The sequence below is a fragment of the Patiria miniata genome, unplaced genomic scaffold (assembly GCF_015706575.1).
Source record: "Patiria miniata isolate m_02_andy unplaced genomic scaffold, ASM1570657v1 HiC_scaffold_16, whole genome shotgun sequence".
Lineage (NCBI taxonomy): Eukaryota > Metazoa > Echinodermata > Asteroidea > Valvatida > Asterinidae > Patiria > Patiria miniata.
This window is the reverse complement of record NW_024037054.1, coordinates 257,864-276,128: the sequence shown is the minus strand read 5'-3', so window position 1 is coordinate 276,128 and position 18,265 is coordinate 257,864. Positions and strand designations below refer to the sequence as shown.

Genomic DNA, 18,265 nt, shown 5'->3' with positions numbered 1-18,265 from the left:
GTGGGTCCTTCCTCACGAGTGCCCAAAAAATAACCGTGTGCTTTGCGCTGAGTAGTGGTACCATACGCCAAATTGTGGGCCGAATCGCACCGCCAGGCTTCACCGTGCGCGCGTGATACATACGCCGGCACAAAACGATTTGACCGTCCACGCGAAAACACGCTGCGCTTTATCGGTCAGCGGCAAAGTGCAACATTCTCGTCAGGCACTATTCTTAGGTGCCGAGTTGGTATTTTTACAGGTGCCGAGTTGGCGGGTGCCGAGTTGGCAAGGTGCCGAGTTGCCAGGGTGCCGAGTTGGCAAGGTGCCGAGTTGGCAAGGTGCCGAGTTGGCAAGGTGCCGAGTTGGCGAAAATCTTTTATATTAGAGAGTTCTGAGAACCATGGAATTGGGGAATTGAAGACATGTGGCACTGAACCTCTGGCCTGGACTTGGAGCTTCCAGTTCTGAGCATTTTGGATGCAATCGGGCCCGAAAGTGGCGCTATTTAGCCATGTTGTGGAGGGATTCTTTTTCAAAATTGCTACTTTTCCAGTTTGGGAAACATCATTCGTTTTAGGGGTGTTCTTCTCTGGGTGAGAATATCTCAAAAAGTCAATGGTCAACCCAACCAAAATTGAAAAGAAAATGAAAGATGACATGTTGATCATCATTTTTCTGTGCAGCTTGAATACCTGTGAGATTTCTGAGTATTTTTAAATGAATTTTGAAGTATGGGCATTTAGCACTAGTGTCTATGGGAATTTTATTGCAGGCGCGCACCCGTACAGTCTATCACTTGCTGTTGGATACCGTTTTCCTCACTCCGGTAGCAATCGCTGCAACCACACACGCATAATTTTAATTTTCGTAATAAAACTCGTGGTTCTTGAAATATGATTTTTTTGTTGTTGTAATATTGAACTTTGATATAGTATAATTTGACACCTGGTGACGTTATCGTGACGTTTTAACTTTTAGGGACATCTAAGTATTATGTCTCTCTGAGCTTTGCTAGTAGAAACTCTGCACAACAGGTTCCGTGAGGAACAGACGAAGAAAAAAGTACAATGACAATAGGTGTTCGGCTTGAAAATTTTAAAAGTTGAAATTGAATTTATCCATTTCGTCTATGACGCGCGCAACGGGTGAAAAGAGCACCATTTACATCACCCCGACGCAAATACCACTACCAGTTTATTTTTTTCTTCGCTGGTATCATTTTCAAGTACCTTTTGTAGAATGAACGAGGTGCAGAATACCACGAAATAGTCCGTGCTAACTCGTCCCAGACACTCCATGCAGGCTTTAATGGCCGTTCTGGCTAAACTGGGTACGATCGTGCCGACTCGACATATAGAACATGACATGCATGATGGCGACTCGCAAACTCAGTTCAGCTCAGCTCACTGTCTGAGTGAAAGAAAGCGGTTTTAAGTCATGTAAGTTGGAATTTTCTTTTAAAAGTATTATCCACAGCATGTTATTTATTTATAACACGTATTATTTAGTATACTTTTTTTCCTGTGGCCCAACGCCTCATGCATCCTGCTGCAAGTGACATGCCTGACAAACATGACAAATCAACGGAACTTGAGTCTATTGTGAGATGCACCCCAAAAATGAAATCACGAATTTGGGATTCGTCTTTTATAGACCAGTCACCATTTCGAATTTTGTTAGAAAATACGGCGATTGTGTAGTCATGAGCTCCTCTTTCGTTTTAGTGCTTAAAACTAAGTGTTTTAATTTTATCATTCCACCACAACCATCTTGACCATGACAACAGTCCAATGAATTCTGCACCCTTTTGCAATGTCACAACTGCACTCTGCTGTCTGCACACAGTCTGCAGTCATTCTGATGACCCCAATTTTTTCGTAATTTTGAACAGTATTTTTTGGTAGAAAATTTTCTGACGCATTTTTCAGTTGATGCCATGTGATTTCGAAGCTCTGTACACATGCTTCTTGCTTTACATTTATTTGTCATGTTTGTTGCATTTTGTCATCTTCATTGTCATTTTACCCAAAAATTTCCCTCATAAAGATCAAAGGCCTGCCCTCTATCCATGGTGTTGGTTTTAAACATTGCAATTTAGCTGGGTGACTCAAGTAATCTAAAAAGTGGTTTCATTCATTTAAAAGAAACAGGGCCCGTAACTACATCACCGAAATAAGGCAGCAGTTATTTTTTATAGAGGTTATCTCTGATTGGCTTAGGGCCTAAGTATGTCATATTATTTGCTGCACCGGCTTTCTTTTAAGTTTTAGTAAATGCTGCCGGAGGAATCAAAGATGACCTTCAGCAAACTAATGTTTAAGCTGTCGCATGCGCAGCCATAGACCCATGAACATGGCTATATACATAGCCACACTCCAGAGTTGCGTAGAAACACTCGACGCACGAGATTGTACGGGTACCCGGACAGCTCCTATCATTTTGGGCATGCATGACTCAGTACTAGCGTACTGTGCGTGACCTCAGAAAATACATGTATAAAGTTTTGCTCGTATGTTGTGTAGTGGTCATTTTTTCCCCTCAAATTTCTTGGCAATGCAAGATCCTACGCTTAAGTGAATTTACAGAAAGCTTTGTATGTAAGTACAATGTACAATGTACTTATAATACTGGCGAAACGACATGCCGCATGACAATTTTGAGTGTATTTACGCGAGGGTGGAGCGTGGCGTTATTGTTGATGCCATGTTTACGGGTGTAGTGCAGCCAATGAGCCATTCAGAAAAAAGCCCCCAAGAAAATAATATTTACTGAACAGAAAAGTGGTGCTTACCAAATATACCTAGAAAATAACTCCCAACCCAGTTGTACACAACCAACAATTGGCAAAGTGGTGTTCGTATTGTAACTTCGGCATTGTTCCAACAAAAAGGCCACCCCTACATTAAATTCTTTCTAATTAAAAACTCCTCTATAGGCCTACTATGGTAACTCCGAGTCTTGTGGAAAAGTCGCATTTCAATACACTACGACTGTGACTATGTCAAATGTCAACAAGCAATGTGTAGGCTTTTAAACATCACATAATGATACTTATTAAGCTCCATATAGTGGGAAATAGTGCAAGTAAATATCATCAGCCTGCCATGTCCGCTATGCACTACTAGGCAGCTAGGCTATGTGCTGAACTACATAACTCCATGTAAAAAAAGCTATTTTCTTTTCAGATGGTTAGAAGTGTATTATACCATTCAAGTGATTCAATCGTTAATGACCCAGGATTGAAAAAAAAATGAAGCTGGACTCTTGTTGATGTTTCTTGATGCATATTGAATGAAAATGTTTGAATGGCACTATGGTGTCTTATATAACAAGAAAATTATTGCTTCTTTTGTTTATATATGTAGGGTCAACCACATCTCACGTTGCATGTGTTGGAAGTGATGGAACATCATGGCTACAGACATGTAGGGGATCGTGAAGGCTGATTGAAATGTGATTGATCTCCGTTTCTAATACAAATGTGGAAAAAGTAGTCTATGCTATATTTTGGAAATGGCTGATGAATATGATCCAGCATTTCCCACTGAGTGAGTACTTTATTTGAAACAGTGCTATTTCATCAATTTGACCCTCCGTTCTCATTACTTTTTAACAAGTTATAGCAAACGTAGAAAGCATGTAACTTTGCATGCAATGTAGGGTGTAATTCTGTGTCTCACTGTGGTATCTGTCTTGGTACAATTGTAAACCAATCACAAAATATTCATTGAACAACTTTCCCAAGAACAATTCACATTTATGCAAAATTATCCATGAACATGTACAAACGTACTTAATTATTGAAGTACTTGCTGACAATTGTTCCAATATAAGATTTTTGAGATTTGACATTTACAAAAGTAATGTATAAAAATATGACAATATCCTACTTTTCAAGGGGTCTTAATAACAAATAAATGTATACAGTATCTCTGAAGTGTTCCCTTTCTTTTTAGGCCATGATGCAATGTAGTTTGATTCAAAGATTCAAATTTTAAAATTTATTTTGTGACATGCAGAGGATTGTATCTTAGATGTTATCAATGTACGCTTCATGTAGTACAGTCATATTTTTAATATGCTTGTATAAATCAACAAAATATAATCTAGTAAAACTTACATTGAACATGTTTTTGTAACATGCATATTAATGTAAATTATTACCAAAACATTACAGCTTCAAAAAGCTTGTTATCTTTGCCCTTATAAATAAAGAGAAATTCTCAAATTGAAATATTGGGTGAAATATACAGGCAAAAATCTCATATAAGTTGAAATACATCATGGGGTTATTCATGGAAATATGTTTCCCAAGTTGCTGAGGATATGGATATCATTAATTCAATTTTTGTGACCACTTTGATACAGATAAAGACTGAATAACATTACAGTCAACTGTTTTGCAGTACAAGGACGAAACAATGTCAATGGGTGCATCATACAGCTTGTACTTTACAGTTTTCAGAGATGCAATGATGTAGCTTGATTTTGGAAGTTATATTTGTTGCTAGATCAAGTGCATGCTCAACATATGAAGAAGACAATCTTCGCTGCTATTGACAAGATTCTCTCCTTTCATATGAAAATTAAAATAGAGGGTCACATTTGTCTTGTGGTAGAACACCATTTATTGTCATGCACAATGCAAGAATCTCATAATATGCAATGAAAACTATACATAGTGTAAGGTATGTTCAGTGATGTAGTAAGAGTATAAAATTAAATATGAAAAAAACTGATAATAACATGAGGAAAACATAAAACAGCAGTTGCAAGCCGAAACTACAGGAACCAAGCGATTATAAGGCAATATTAAAAAATTAAACATTCATAATAATCCATTCATAATACAAGTCTCAATATTTTGAACTCGTTTTCAAAATGCACATCATAATTTACGCCGATTAAGAGTGACTGTGGTAGTGGCTTAACAGGGCTTAAAAAGGGTCTGGTCATGTTACAGGGGATCGTAGTGATAAAACAAAATGCGAACTTCGTCAGTTAGCGCTCTTGAACTTGTGCAAAAGAACATTTGTCGCTATCAATAATGAAGACTTGTTCACGGCGTTCGTCATTGGCGCAAATAGTTCCTGAAAATGTTTGTTGCCAACGGGGAAAAGGTAGGCCTACATTTCCCATCGAAACGTTGCTACCCAGTCAGTGGCTTTACAAGGTGAGTAAAAATTATGCAGACGTTGTCTAACCGAAGACAAAAAAACGAAAAACTAAAATACGGTAATGTGGTTCTCCTTAATAGTCTCATGTCTTGAAGATCGTTTTCACAGAGGGTTATTGGGCCTTGGTAAGGTTACACAAAAACGCCGAGTGCATGATCGGACAGACGTGTACCTGTAGCTAGCTAGCTCGACTGTGCTGGGCCGCGTTGTACGTAGTAGTACTTTTTTAGTAGAGATATCGGGGGTAAATTTTGTCCAGACATGGCCTATCAAGTTTTTGCATGTCGTTGAAGGACGATTTGTAAGTGCTTTGATTTGTTTCTTTTAGCTCATATTTGGAGACTTTGTACAGCTGGTAAGTTACGATTTTCTTTGTTATAAAAGATCGCTAACCCACATGGGATATACGGATCCACACACGTACGTACGTACGTACGTATAATACATCGCTACATGATGATTCCAAGATGGCGGACACGGGTCACGTTTGGAGGGTGCGTGTTGCTGTATACCCACGTCGTTGCATGTACCGCATACATGCATGACATGTCACCGCGTCCTTTTCATATCGTTGTAGAATGTAGTGTTCCTGCATGTTTTCTGCGTGCACTGTATTAACGTTGTACATACCATGGGCCTTTCATTGAATGGCGATGTGTTTGCTGTTGGATACGTTCAGGAAAATCGTGTGTTAGCCTTTTTTAGCTCCATGGTGAGCCACCATGGTTGTGCTGTCAATCGCGTGATTGCGGTTACATTACAGTAATGCGCCTATCAAATGTTTCCCCCCCCCCCGCAGCTCCAGGTCCGATGTCGGGATTTGGTCACGTTTTTTATGCCCCAGGGTGGGGATTTTGGTCACTCTAATTACATTGTTACCATTGGCGTGCTACATGGAAATGCATTCACTAGTGCGCCCCACGTATGTATGTCGGGGCATGGTCAGGGATTGTCACTTAAATTTTGCCCGAGGGGTGGGGATTTTGTCACTTCTAAAGTGACAATCCCCACGTCTTGGGTGGGGCAGCCCGGGTGGGGCAACCGGGGGGGGGGGGGGGGGGGGGGGGGGGGGGGGGGGGGGGACCAATTGATAGGCGCATAATATGCAAGACGTGTTTACGATCCAAAACAATCAGTCAGATATTTACCACTCATGTCAACATGTACTGCTGGTAAAGACAAATAAGCAGATGAACACCTTGCTCTGGTCTGTGATAAAAATATGTAGGTTTGATACTTATTTGCAATTAACCTAAAAAATGTATGGCCATTTACAAATAAATTCTTAGGTTTACATCATTCTGATTGAAAAAAAAAATGGTTGGGAGGGCAATTTATATTTTACATTTTATAAATTCCACTTTTTCACATCCAAAGTGACTTGAGGGGGCCGAAGTCGGTTGTTAATGATACTGAACCCTTGAAGAGGTGAAGCTCTGTTTATAGGTCTAAGTTTGAAGACCGACGCCGACAGTATACGCCGACGCCACGGTAAAAATGTGCGTGGACTGCCATGTGGACTGGCCCCGCCTCCGGCGGTCACTGGCACACAGCAACGGTCACACGGAAAATTGCGCTTTGCTGAATCGCTACAAACAAAAGCATTGAGACACCGAAAAAAATCATGAAGATGAAAATACGTGCAGAAAGAAACAGGTTTGCAACATTGCCAATGTTGCTTGCATGGTCCCTGGCTACATGGCATAAAGGTTTTGCTTCTGACTAGCGCCTTCTGAACAAAGACGTTGACTAAATGGGGAGCTGCCAACATAGGGCTGGATAGCTCAGTTGGTAGAGCACCGGAATGGTAATCCGGAGGTCGCAGGTTCAAACCCCACTCCAGTCAATTTCTTTGTTCAACCATAGAATAATTATAATACACCTAGTCAGTTTCCCTATGTGGTTTTCTTGAAGACATTTTATTTTGTTGGCACCATTCTCCCTTAAGTGCCCTTGCACATTTTTTGGGTCTCGTTGCCATTGCAAAACATGCACTCAAACATTGCATGATCAGTCAATTTACAGTATTTGTCTTCAAGCAAATTTGACTTCTTGAGTAGGGCTGTGCATCGGAACCAGGTACCCGAGTACTCGACAGCTGATGTCAGAAACAGGTTCTAGATTATGGGACCGGGTACCCGTAACCAATTTTACAAATTACTTGGTAACTTCTCAGACAATGCGGGAAAAAGGTTTTGGGGTTGGGTTTCCTTAAATACGGGTACCTGGGTACCCTTGTTTTATTTTAAAAGGGTACCCAGTTCCTATACTACCTGTAAATGCACACCACTAATCTTGAGCCTGCCTAGTTGATTAATTGAAACACAACTGTGGTTTATTCTGTATTGCGCAATCTATTATGCATCACATGTACCTGTAAGTGGCACATTTTTTCCTGCTGCATACTCGTATACTAGTGCAGTGCAGTGCAGTGTGCATGTGCTGCAGTAAATGCCGACTACGGTGTCCTGGAAAAAATTGTGAACTGGATACACATTGCATCTTTACTGTGCATTCAGTTTGCTGGAAGTAAATTTATCTCAGTCACAAGATGCAATGAATGGTGGATGCAAATTATTGTCTAATAATACCTCACAGCACAAAGCATTAGAACCATACATGTATCATGACCACTCAAATTGTTATTAAATTAAACTGGTATGATGATAACTAGTTAAACTGTGTGAATGTAGGTACAAGTAAGCTGTGATCATGTGCGGTATGGTGTTCACTGTTTGACCATTTGTTTTATTTCTCTATGGTTTGACATACAATTGTAGTCAACGTTGTGTCACCTTACAAAGTTTTTGATGAATCTCATCTAAAGAGTGGGTTCTATTAGCTCACCCGGGTCAACTCGGGTTAGCGCCGTACAGTTCAATTAGCTCTGACATCATTATCAGGGCTCACCCCAGTTGACCACTGCAAACCCTGCAGGGTCTGTGGTGGGAATATGTCACTTGTATGTATGTGCTGTTCTTTTCAAGAAGATGACACATATGACAGTCGGGCAGCAGGAAATTCAAGTGGACTGTTCACTGGACTCAAAATCAACTTTATTTGAAATCTAAACATAATTATTTATCTATGCAAGTTTAGAGGCAATTGTTCCATTCTGAAGTCATTACCTTTAGAAAAAAATTGACAGTAAAACAGGAGATTTCAAAGTAAGACTCAGTCCAAAAGGCTATAAGGCCACAGCTACGGACGTCGTCTGAAGATCATGATGACCTGCATTTGAGCATTCAATAAGCGTGTCATCATGGCTCACCTGTCTGCCTTGACCCGAGTCAACCCGGGTGAGGTGATTGAATGCACCCAAAGTTTCAAAGGGATTTATTCTGATTCTGCTAAATCAGAGATGAAACTTTTCCGATTTTAATCGGAAAACCGACTTTTTGAATTTTTCAACGAAATTTCCAATTTTTTTACAGTGTGTCCCACAAAATTTGATTTTCTGATGATTTTTTCACAAAATGTCATTTTATTTCAATCATAATTTCGAAGAAAAGTCGATGGAAATGGCGTGCTAAAATCATCGCGAACGTAGTTTTAATCTCTTTCACCAGTCGTTATTGGAGAGTTTCAACGGTAGAAACACAGGGCATAACACTGATCGGAGCCTTCTCCGGCTGGACAAAAGGTTAAACATTGACAGGCGACATGGAAAAATCACTGTGTCGCACGTGCGTGCGAATATGCAATGGTACCAGCGTGTGCGTACGTACTGCACCACCGTACCGTCCGCTAGCACATGGCCGGCCGGGACGGGTAGCCTTGTGGAGGATCCTGTGGATACAATCATTATGTAGTGCGATTTTCGGAGGTTTCAGATTCAGTTGTACAAAATGCAATGCTTTAAAAATCATGATGATTATCTCGAGGATAGCGAAGAGAGCATTAGCGAAATATTTCACTGGCATTTGTTGGAAGAGAAAGACGGTAATGCCTGATTTTTCCCATGTATGAATCATGGTTGAATCATGGACATGATTGAAGCACCATGAACGGTGCCCTTGTCTTTCAGACTTTTCCCTCGACTTTCTCAAGTAAGAAGTGAACTTCTTTATTGATGACTCCATTACTCTAACCGTAATTCAGGCATTTTATGCAATGAAAACACTGACCGTTTTTTTTTTTCATCGTAAAATTTTGTTTGAATCAAAAATAAAGCAGGAGTTGGTGTCCGGAAATTGGGCATGAAGTGTATTGTACATGCATGTATATGTGTGTAATGGCAGCGCGGCCCAGATTTCGGACACGTATTTTTGTTTGGCCTATTTTCCGATTTTTTGCCACATGCCAGTTTCATCTCTGCTAAATATGTATGTAAACATGTCCATTATACAAGATATGAGTACATGTGCATGTATCCGAAAGAGGCTCCTTGTAAAGGCTAATCTGGCGAACAAAATTAGAAGCCATTTTGGAGGTGAAACCATGCCTACGTGCATGCCGCACTTGTTTATAAAGCACGCATGCATTTTGGTAACCCTATTGGTGGAAGGAGCCCGGATAGCGTGAATACTACCTGAGTACGACTCGCACAAGCACGGTGCCACCTCAGAAAATGGCTGTCGTCAGATTAGTCTCATTGCGGATAATAATGATGTAATATATTTAATAAGCTATTATATTTTATTTCTCTTTCATGTATGTATATGATGCCTGTCAACACTGCTTTGGTCTACAGAGAAACTGATGTCCAAGAGGTAAGCTTTAAAAAGATATGTGGGAATACACCAACATGCATTTGACTTTGTTCAGATTTATATGTTGTGATTATGTTCACACCAGAAGTGAATTACAGTAAACTCCAGCTAAACCGACATCGTATAAACCGTCATATCGCTTAAATCAACCGTCTGACGAAAGTCCCGATTGTCTCTAATGCATTTCCATTGACATTTTCATTTCTAAGTCGGCCTTTGTAAACCGCCATTTCGCCTAAGTCGGCGTGTTACTTTCAGTCCCATTTCCTCAAAACCACACAAATTCCTCTGTATAAGTCGGCATCGTTCTCTGCGGTTTGTAAGATGTGTCCAGTGAAAAGTCCCACACACTGCTAACTAACATCCGTTTATCAATGGCACGGCCCGTGATTGATGCATGCACGTGTACACGGCCAGCACGTGTACACGAATCGCACGTGTGCACTCTATCATGCACAGTCTGTACATTGTGTGTATCGTTCGCTTACACGAAGTACATGTCCATTCCGTACCATCAATACCAGTACCCCCTCTCGACTGCACGCATGTGCTCTGTTCATTTTGGGGGTCCCCTTATTGTACCAGTACCATGCACGCATTTCGCTCGTACCCCCCGCCCTGCAAACAGGACGCTGGTAATGGCTAACATCATTTGAGCTCTCATTGGATAGATTTGCGTGACCTGCACCCGATTTCTCGAAGCGCTGCGACGCATCGCAACTCGCGTTACGACGTGTAACATGTCGCAACTCGCGACGCGTCGTATAATCCATTTCATGAAAGTTGCGATGTGTTGAACGCTTCGTAAGTTCCTTGACAATGGCTTAAAATACGTCGCAAGCTACGACGTGTCTAGTGGTTGTCGCAAAATAAGAAGAGTCCGTTTTTAGCCAGTTTTGTGCCATCAACATCACATAAACGAGATTATAATACAGAGGCAATGTGTATAGTTGTAAATAGAAAATTCATTGAATAATTATGAATTAGCCTAGAATTTTGCAGTTGAAATTTCAAAGTAGCTACACAGTCCACTGAGAGCTCGTTTTCCTTTAAAATTGCATCGCACAGCCGCCATTTTGTCCTATGTTTTAACAAATTTGGAGCGGAGATCCGACGACTCATTGTTGAATACCAGACGACTATTTACTGTATGCTGACTTAATACATAAAACAGTCACCGAATTGTGCTATACATACACCTACGACGCGTCGCACTTACGACATGTTTTGTGAAATGGATCGCAGGACTCGTCGCAGCTGTGACGCGTTGTAGGGATACGATGCGTCGCAGCGCTGCGATGCATCGTAAGTTACGATGAGTTTTGTGAAATCGGGTGCTGTGACGTAGAACGCGTCCACAAACTAGCTTCCGCTGCCCATCATGCATAGCGCGCGCTAGCTGCATGCGAAGGTCAATCTGTACTTCCTTCACAAGATTCTGTGAAGCTCATCAGCCCTTACTAGCGCCCTGTTTGCAGGGCGGGGGGTACGAGCGAATGCACGCATTTAATTCGTGACTGTACACGTATGTACGTACACAATGTACACTACATGTACATGGACGTACAGTATGCAAGCGATCTGTATATCGTACTACTGTTAACGCTAGCCGGCCGCGCCGTCCTTGCTTTGTACGTACGTACATGTACATGCATGACTTTCTGTGATCAATACCACAGCCTGTTTGTGATGATAAACATTGAGGATATATTTGCTGGAATCAACCATGGATGTAGAAATAGACCAGGGTAAAATCAAAGCCTTTGAAATTTAGCCATGAATCTTGTTTGCATGATCCAGATACAGATGCGCATAGGCCATTAATTCAATCTATTTTTTTCACTCCGTGATTCAATTTGTGTATTTGTGTAAGTCGGCAAAATGACGACTTGCAGCAGAAGCCGACATTCGCGTAAGTCGTCACAAATTCTCTGGTCCCGAGAGTGCCGTCTTAGCCGGAGTTTACTGTACTGTGCAGAGTTGCACTTTGGCCCTGACCCCATGTTGACAGAAGGCATGAATGGCAGCAGTGCTAATGAATAGCCTGAACAAATCTGTGGCCCCCATAATTGTGGTCATTTATCATGTTACTTGGGAATGGTCATGAAAACTATAACTGTCTCTTTCTCCTCTAAATGTTTTCTTTATTAAGTTTTCTTTTTTTGTTTGTTTATTTATAGATTGATTTATTATTGACTATTATAATTATAATTATTATTATAATTATTATTATAATTTGTTTTATTTGGGGAGGGGGCAATCACAAAGACCGTCTAAGCATATAATGGGACTAAAATTTAAATATCAAATTCACCCAAACAGATGTGGATAATTCCTCTAAGATAAGATATACATGTATGTATATCAAATTAGGTTTTGCCCTTCACTGACATATTTACACTGTATACTCAGTGTGTTACCTCCTGATTGAAAGTTGGAAAAAATCACTTGGGTGTGACTCGAACCCACGACCTCCTGCTTTCTAGAGCAGATGTCCCAATGGGATCGGTTGGCCGGCTCAAATCCATTGTACATAGCAGTGGGTACCGCATTCACTAATCATAAGATGAATTTTTTCTTATATCCTCTAAGATATGTTTACTTATTTCCAAAGAAGTGGACAACATATGCAAAAACAAAAATATCAAATAATTATGAAATAGCTTACTTATTTGTAAGTTATCAATAGTATGGAGTATACTTTAAAGTTATAGTGTTTTGTATGCCAGACATTGTTGGAAAAATGGCTTTTGCTAGCTATTGACCATGTGCGTTTATAGTCGCTCATGCACGTTCTTCGTGTACCTATGGACACAAAATATTAAGATGGTTAGTAAAATGATATCTACTTAAAATTGCTAGCCCCCAAATTTTTCCATTTCATAAAATAGAAACTAATTCAAGTGTTGTCCAATACCTATGTTGAAAGAAAAGAGTTACAAAAAAAAGGTGTTAAATTGTGCTGTGCTTATCCTGTCACTTTGCACGTTTTGAATTGTCTTGGTTGTACCATATTTCATTCCACAGGATCTTCAGGGGACTACCACATCGCCAGAAAGCACTGGTGTCACTATGGCAGAAAAGATACCACTGAAAGTTGACCTGATTTCTCCCACCAATTCAGTGCTTCCAGTGAAATCACACTGTGTGACAAGATCACAAAGTACACTGCGGAGTAGTTTATCATCTGATAGTGACCAGGCCAAGCAAGACACAAAAGAAACTAACCAGGACCTGGGCTCTGTGGCTGATGCAGACTCCAAACCTGTTTTGGAGAAGGAAATGGAAGAGTTTGAAAAACTGATGCATTTTGAGACTGTATCTGTGAAAGCAGTTGATGAAGCATGTTTGCAGGATCGCAAGTCTCTGTCTGATAATAACCAATCAAATGTAAAAACAGTGGAAGGGGCAGGACATGCAGTTAATGAGGCACTTATGGTCTCTGAATCAGTTCCTGAAGATGACTTCAATGAAGTGGTAGCAAGCACTAATGCGTCTCATGTGAACATGGAGAAAATTCCTATATCAGAGGATGAACCTTCAAAGTGGAAATCAGAAAGGACTACAAAGATACAGCGGGACTTGAATGCAGCACCAACTGAAGTCACACTGAGCTTGGACATCTCTTCCATTGAGAATGAAACAAAATCAACATGTGTTGTAAATAGAAATGTGACATCCAAAGCATCAAACCATATGATGATTCCCAGGTCATTAAAACTAAATAGTACAGACAAACCATCAAAGGATACTAAACAACTCCGTACAGTTGTAACAAGGCGGTTTGGTGTGGACAAGGAGTCATCGCTGGCCAAGAGTTTATCCAAAGATATCATCAATCAAGGTAACACAACAAATGGCATTGTGCCAGATAATGCTCCATCTTGTGTAATTCAGCCTAACCTGCAAGATGTTCAGCTATCTGCAGACTCAGTCTCTATAAGAAAAGGGCCAGTCATAGAATGGATGAAGGGATTTGTCAGAAAAGATGCCATGCATGCAGCCCATTCAGGAAACGACTTGTGGGACTTTGATGTAGACATGATACATCTTAACCAATTTCCTGCAGAGATTCTTCCTCCAAATGTTCTGCTGCACTACAACGACATACCAAATGCTGATAATGGCAAGCAGTCTGACAATCCAGTTCCAACAGCTTCCAGTACAAAATCACTGCCTGAAACTTTACCTCAAGATGCAAGTTTACCTACTACCAGTGCATCAGATGAGTTGGCAGATGAAACATCAGGAACTTCAATAACACCAGAAACTAATGGTAATACTCCACTCTTGGCATCAGAATGTGGACCACCCCAAGAAGCAATGGAAATGTCAGGAGAGATGAATCTTGTAGTGGTTCCAGAGCAAACTACTCAATCTCATGCACTCGATGAATCTGAAAAGGCAGGAAATAAACTGCCTACGGATTCAATACATTTGACTCCTACGTCTACCAGTACTGAATGTGCAAGTTCCAAAGCACAACCATCAGATCAGCAATCTGTCAGTAAAGTATTCCTCCAGCAAGACTCAGTGAATAACTTGTGTAATTGTTCAAGTGAGGCTGTACAAACAATAACCAAAGTTTCAACATTGAAATTGCAACCTGCAGAAACTGTTAATAGTGGTGAGAGGGAATTAGGAGATGATTTGCAGAAAGAATCAGTTTCCTTGGAATGCAAGGAGTCTAACCTACAAGTGGAAATTACTTCTACATGCCAACTGAACATATCAGACCCAGCCAAAGAGAGTTTGTTCAAGCCAATTCGAACTCGGGAAGTAGACATTTGTTTCTCTGCAGATGTTTCTAAAAGGAGAGAATCTGTGAGTGTATCACCAAAGAGTGACGCACCGAGGCAGAAAAAGAGATCCTGGCGAGGCAACAAGGGAAGAAGTGGAACAGATGAGTCAAATGTTGAATCTTTGCCTACACGCAGGAGCACACGCCTTCGTTCAATAGAGAAAAGGAGATTAAGTGAATCACCAAAAGATTTCGCAGAAACATCAACAGCATCTGGAAGAAAACGCCGTTTGTCATCACATAACTCAAATGGATCCCCACATAATGATGTTTCAGAGCCTGAGGTTATGAAGAAAAGTGGCAATCTTGAGTCAGTGAATGCACCAGAAGATAGTCCACCACCTGATGAAAATGTGATTTACACACCTCCAGTAATACAGTGTCAAAAAGATGAGGATGCACAGTTAGGAAAGATAAGAGATGCAGAAATGAACATATCAACAGTCCCAAGTTGTGAAATTGTTCAAGATGTAGCCTGTGATGTTAATGCCGCTGTTACTCTGATGGCTCAGCTGCCTAATGCAAATGTTGACAAGTCTGAGTCTGCACATTTGTCAGACGTTTCACTTGATATTAATGGGTCATCAGCTATCACCCAAGAAACCACCATTACAGACACTAAATGCTCCATGATTCCTGCTAAAGATGCTGACATGATAGATGCAAGTTCTCCCAGTGTGACCTCTGATGTCAGTAAGGTCATTCCTTGTGATCCTATAGATGGAAAGGAGAAAGTCATTTGTGCATCTGAGATATTGACGACCGATGTCAGTTTGTCCAGTCAAACCAGTCCTGTAGTAGAGGCATCCAAAATAATTCCAACATCTAAGCTTGTGACCAATGAGGCTTATGTACCATCACCATTAAGCCCAGAAGCCATGACGTCTATATGCAGTGCCCCTGTTGCTACCAGTACAAGCTGCATGTCAACAACTTTAATTCCATGTACTGATAAAGGGGCAATGGATACCAGCCAGGGCACTGAAGAGGCAGATCTCCCAGCATATCTTGTAAGGCCAGTAACAGAAGGTGACGAGGACCATGATCAGAAAACGGATCTGGAAGGTATGGAATTAAACCAGGAGACCATCCAAGAAGTTCATGGAATCTTGGACAAGGAGAAACAAGGCAGTCTTTTGGTATTTCCTGACCTTGATAACTTGAAAAATCCATCTGATCTAGGACAAAATGCAAACCAGTTGCAGGTTGCTGTGAGCAAAAATGATGGAGCAGAGGATCATCCAGTGGACGAGGGTTGTTTAAATATGCCTGCTGTAGTCAACAAAGATGAGGTGATGGATTCAATTCCTCATAGACCAATGGACATTAGTCATGTTCAGGCAGGTAACATGAGCTCACAAAACCAACAAACGGAATATCCAAGAATTGTAGGCTCAGGCATTAGACGTCCGGTTTATAACCACTCGGAATTTACTCGGGATGTATGGGAGGAGAACTTTACAGGTCCTAACATTCGTGTTGAAAAACAACCACCATTACGAAAGGAAAAAGTGGAAGTTACTCAGTCTCTTATTCGATCAGAACTTCCTGAAAGCATCTCTAATAGTGAGCCCAAACAACCTGTGGATGCTGCAGCGTCTGCACCATCTGCTGCCCAAGATACTCTTGTAAGCTTGAAGGATATTGAAGAAGGTGAAGTGATAGATAGTCATTCAGAGGAAACCAAAGCAAGCAACAAACAATCCTGGGGAATAGTCACAGGAGATGAGGTCCCCACCTATGAAGATATTCCAGAAAATTGCTACTTGTCAGAGAGGTGAGTTTTGTTATGTATTACTCTTCACTTTTCAAGTGACTTTGTTCAAATGCAGTAATTGCTAAATATTTGCATTAACTGAATAACCAGTGTAGCAGTTTTTGAGCATCTCTTTGTAATTCCCGGCTGTATGCAATTTTGAAAGTTAATTTTACAATGTTTTTTTAGCGTAATTCAGTTCACTTGCAGGATGGCAGCAAATTGCATAAAAGATGTGCATTTTACATGTTGAGTGAACAGAAAGATCCTGAAATAGCTCTGAAATGTACATGCATTTGAAACAGAAAATTTATAAACGAGTTAATCTTTTGTGCTGCAGGAAAAAATCTAAAGCGGGGAAAGAAGCTCGTAGAATGGTGTGTGACTGCGTAACATCAAAGAGTGAACGTGCACGTGGATTTCATGCATGTGGGGAAGATTGCTTGAACCGATTGCTGATGATAGAATGGTAAGTACAAGTACATGGAACAAAATTTAATCAGCACTTTAAATAAGGCTTTCATTTGAGAACTTGATGCTTTACATTCCCAGCCCTTAATGTATTGTGGATTGGCAATGGAAAAGCCGAAAGTAATTGGAGTAAAGAGGATTTACAGTAAACAGTGGTTCAATCAACTCTTATTACCACAAAGTCAGATACCTCAAAACTCTGTTTATCTCAAAGTAATACCCCATTCCTGTCAAGCGAATAGGATATTATGTATATGAATAAAGCACTGTCAATATAAGAATCTTCAATAATCGATTTATCGGAAATCCAATATCGTTGTTGCTAGGCATTTGTATATCCATGGTTACTGTGCACATACAAGGACCGCCGATGGGTGGGGGAATACCCAGCGAGAAATATGTGGGAACATATTAGACGAGGGAACTTCTTCAAACCACCACAGATAAACAAATCAATTCCCATGCATTTTTCCAGAGCACGTTGCTCGTCCCTCGATCAATTAGTTTCATCAAGCACCGGGCATTGCCAATGAGAGAATGTACGAAAATAAACAGCGGACAACGGAACTTCTCCAAGTCAAAAAAGGGCAGCTTGTTGTGAGGTTTTCATACTGGAGACCACGAATTCCAGCGAATGCAATCACAAAGTGTTGCCACTTGGCATTTCGCGATGCTTTATTCTCACTCTCAAACACAGTTTGCAGCTGAATTTTATTCCGTTATACAGCAAACGTTAAACACAAAGTAAAGGCACAAACGGGAGATTAATTTTGAGGATAATGTAATGCATTTTGGTACTGTCGATATCATTCATCAATATCAATTTTTTTTAAACAATATCGAATAATCAAGTAATATCGATATTTCAAAAGTGCTTAGAATACCCCTGTACCTCGAAAGACCTGCATCGTTTACCTCAAACTTTCGTTAGGCCAGTCCATAGAAAACGCTGCCAAAACAGTCACAAATAAGTATAAACAACATTGCAAAACTTGTTTCATGACTCATTTCTGCCCAACGGACGTGGTCTTTTCACATGGGGATGCAGTTTGCATGCAGCATTGTTAATCATACATCCAACCCGTAACCATAACAAATCCTGGCTTTTGAGCTAGCCTGATCACCACCACTGGCCCAATTGTGGCCTGCACACCAGCAGTCCAATCAATAGCTCTTTGCGGTGGCCATGTGAACAGATAAGAAATCACTGAGGATGCGTGCGAGGTAGCCCAGTTGCAAGTGATGAGCCCTCTCAATTAAATATGACTGGCCATGGGACCATGCCCCACATCAGAAAACCTCGAGCATGGTGCGTTGATGTCAATAAACAAAATGTCACAAAATATAGATTTGCTACACACAGTGC

At 40.7% G+C, this 18,265-nt stretch overlaps 1 protein-coding gene and 1 non-coding gene across 8 annotated transcripts in view; both read left to right on the top strand.

Annotated features, from left to right (window-relative positions):
• The first annotated feature begins 1,316 nt into the window (after positions 1–1,316).
• The window catches only part of LOC119722605, a 46,185-nt gene continuing 29,236 nt past the window's right edge, over positions 1,317–18,265 (top strand). The window contains exons 1-5 of one of the 7 annotated variants that reach the window (XM_038192793.1): positions 1,317–1,421; positions 3,348–3,530; positions 9,853–9,871; positions 12,899–16,449; positions 16,769–16,897. In XM_038192793.1, the coding sequence (XP_038048721.1) occupies positions 3,496–3,530; positions 9,853–9,871; positions 12,899–16,449; positions 16,769–16,897 (3,734 nt within the window). In that variant the 5' untranslated portion in view covers positions 1,317–1,421; positions 3,348–3,495. Of the gene's footprint in view, positions 1,422–3,347; positions 3,531–4,887; positions 5,156–5,220; positions 5,515–5,580; positions 5,654–5,714; positions 5,872–9,852; positions 9,872–12,898; positions 16,450–16,768; positions 16,898–18,265 lie in introns of those variants that run through there. The other 6 variants (XM_038192791.1, XM_038192794.1, XM_038192797.1 and 3 more) reach the window with 6 other exon arrangements.
• Trnat-ggu lies at positions 6,933–7,005 on the top strand. Its single transcript has one exon. It is a non-coding gene; the product is annotated as a tRNA-Thr (tRNA).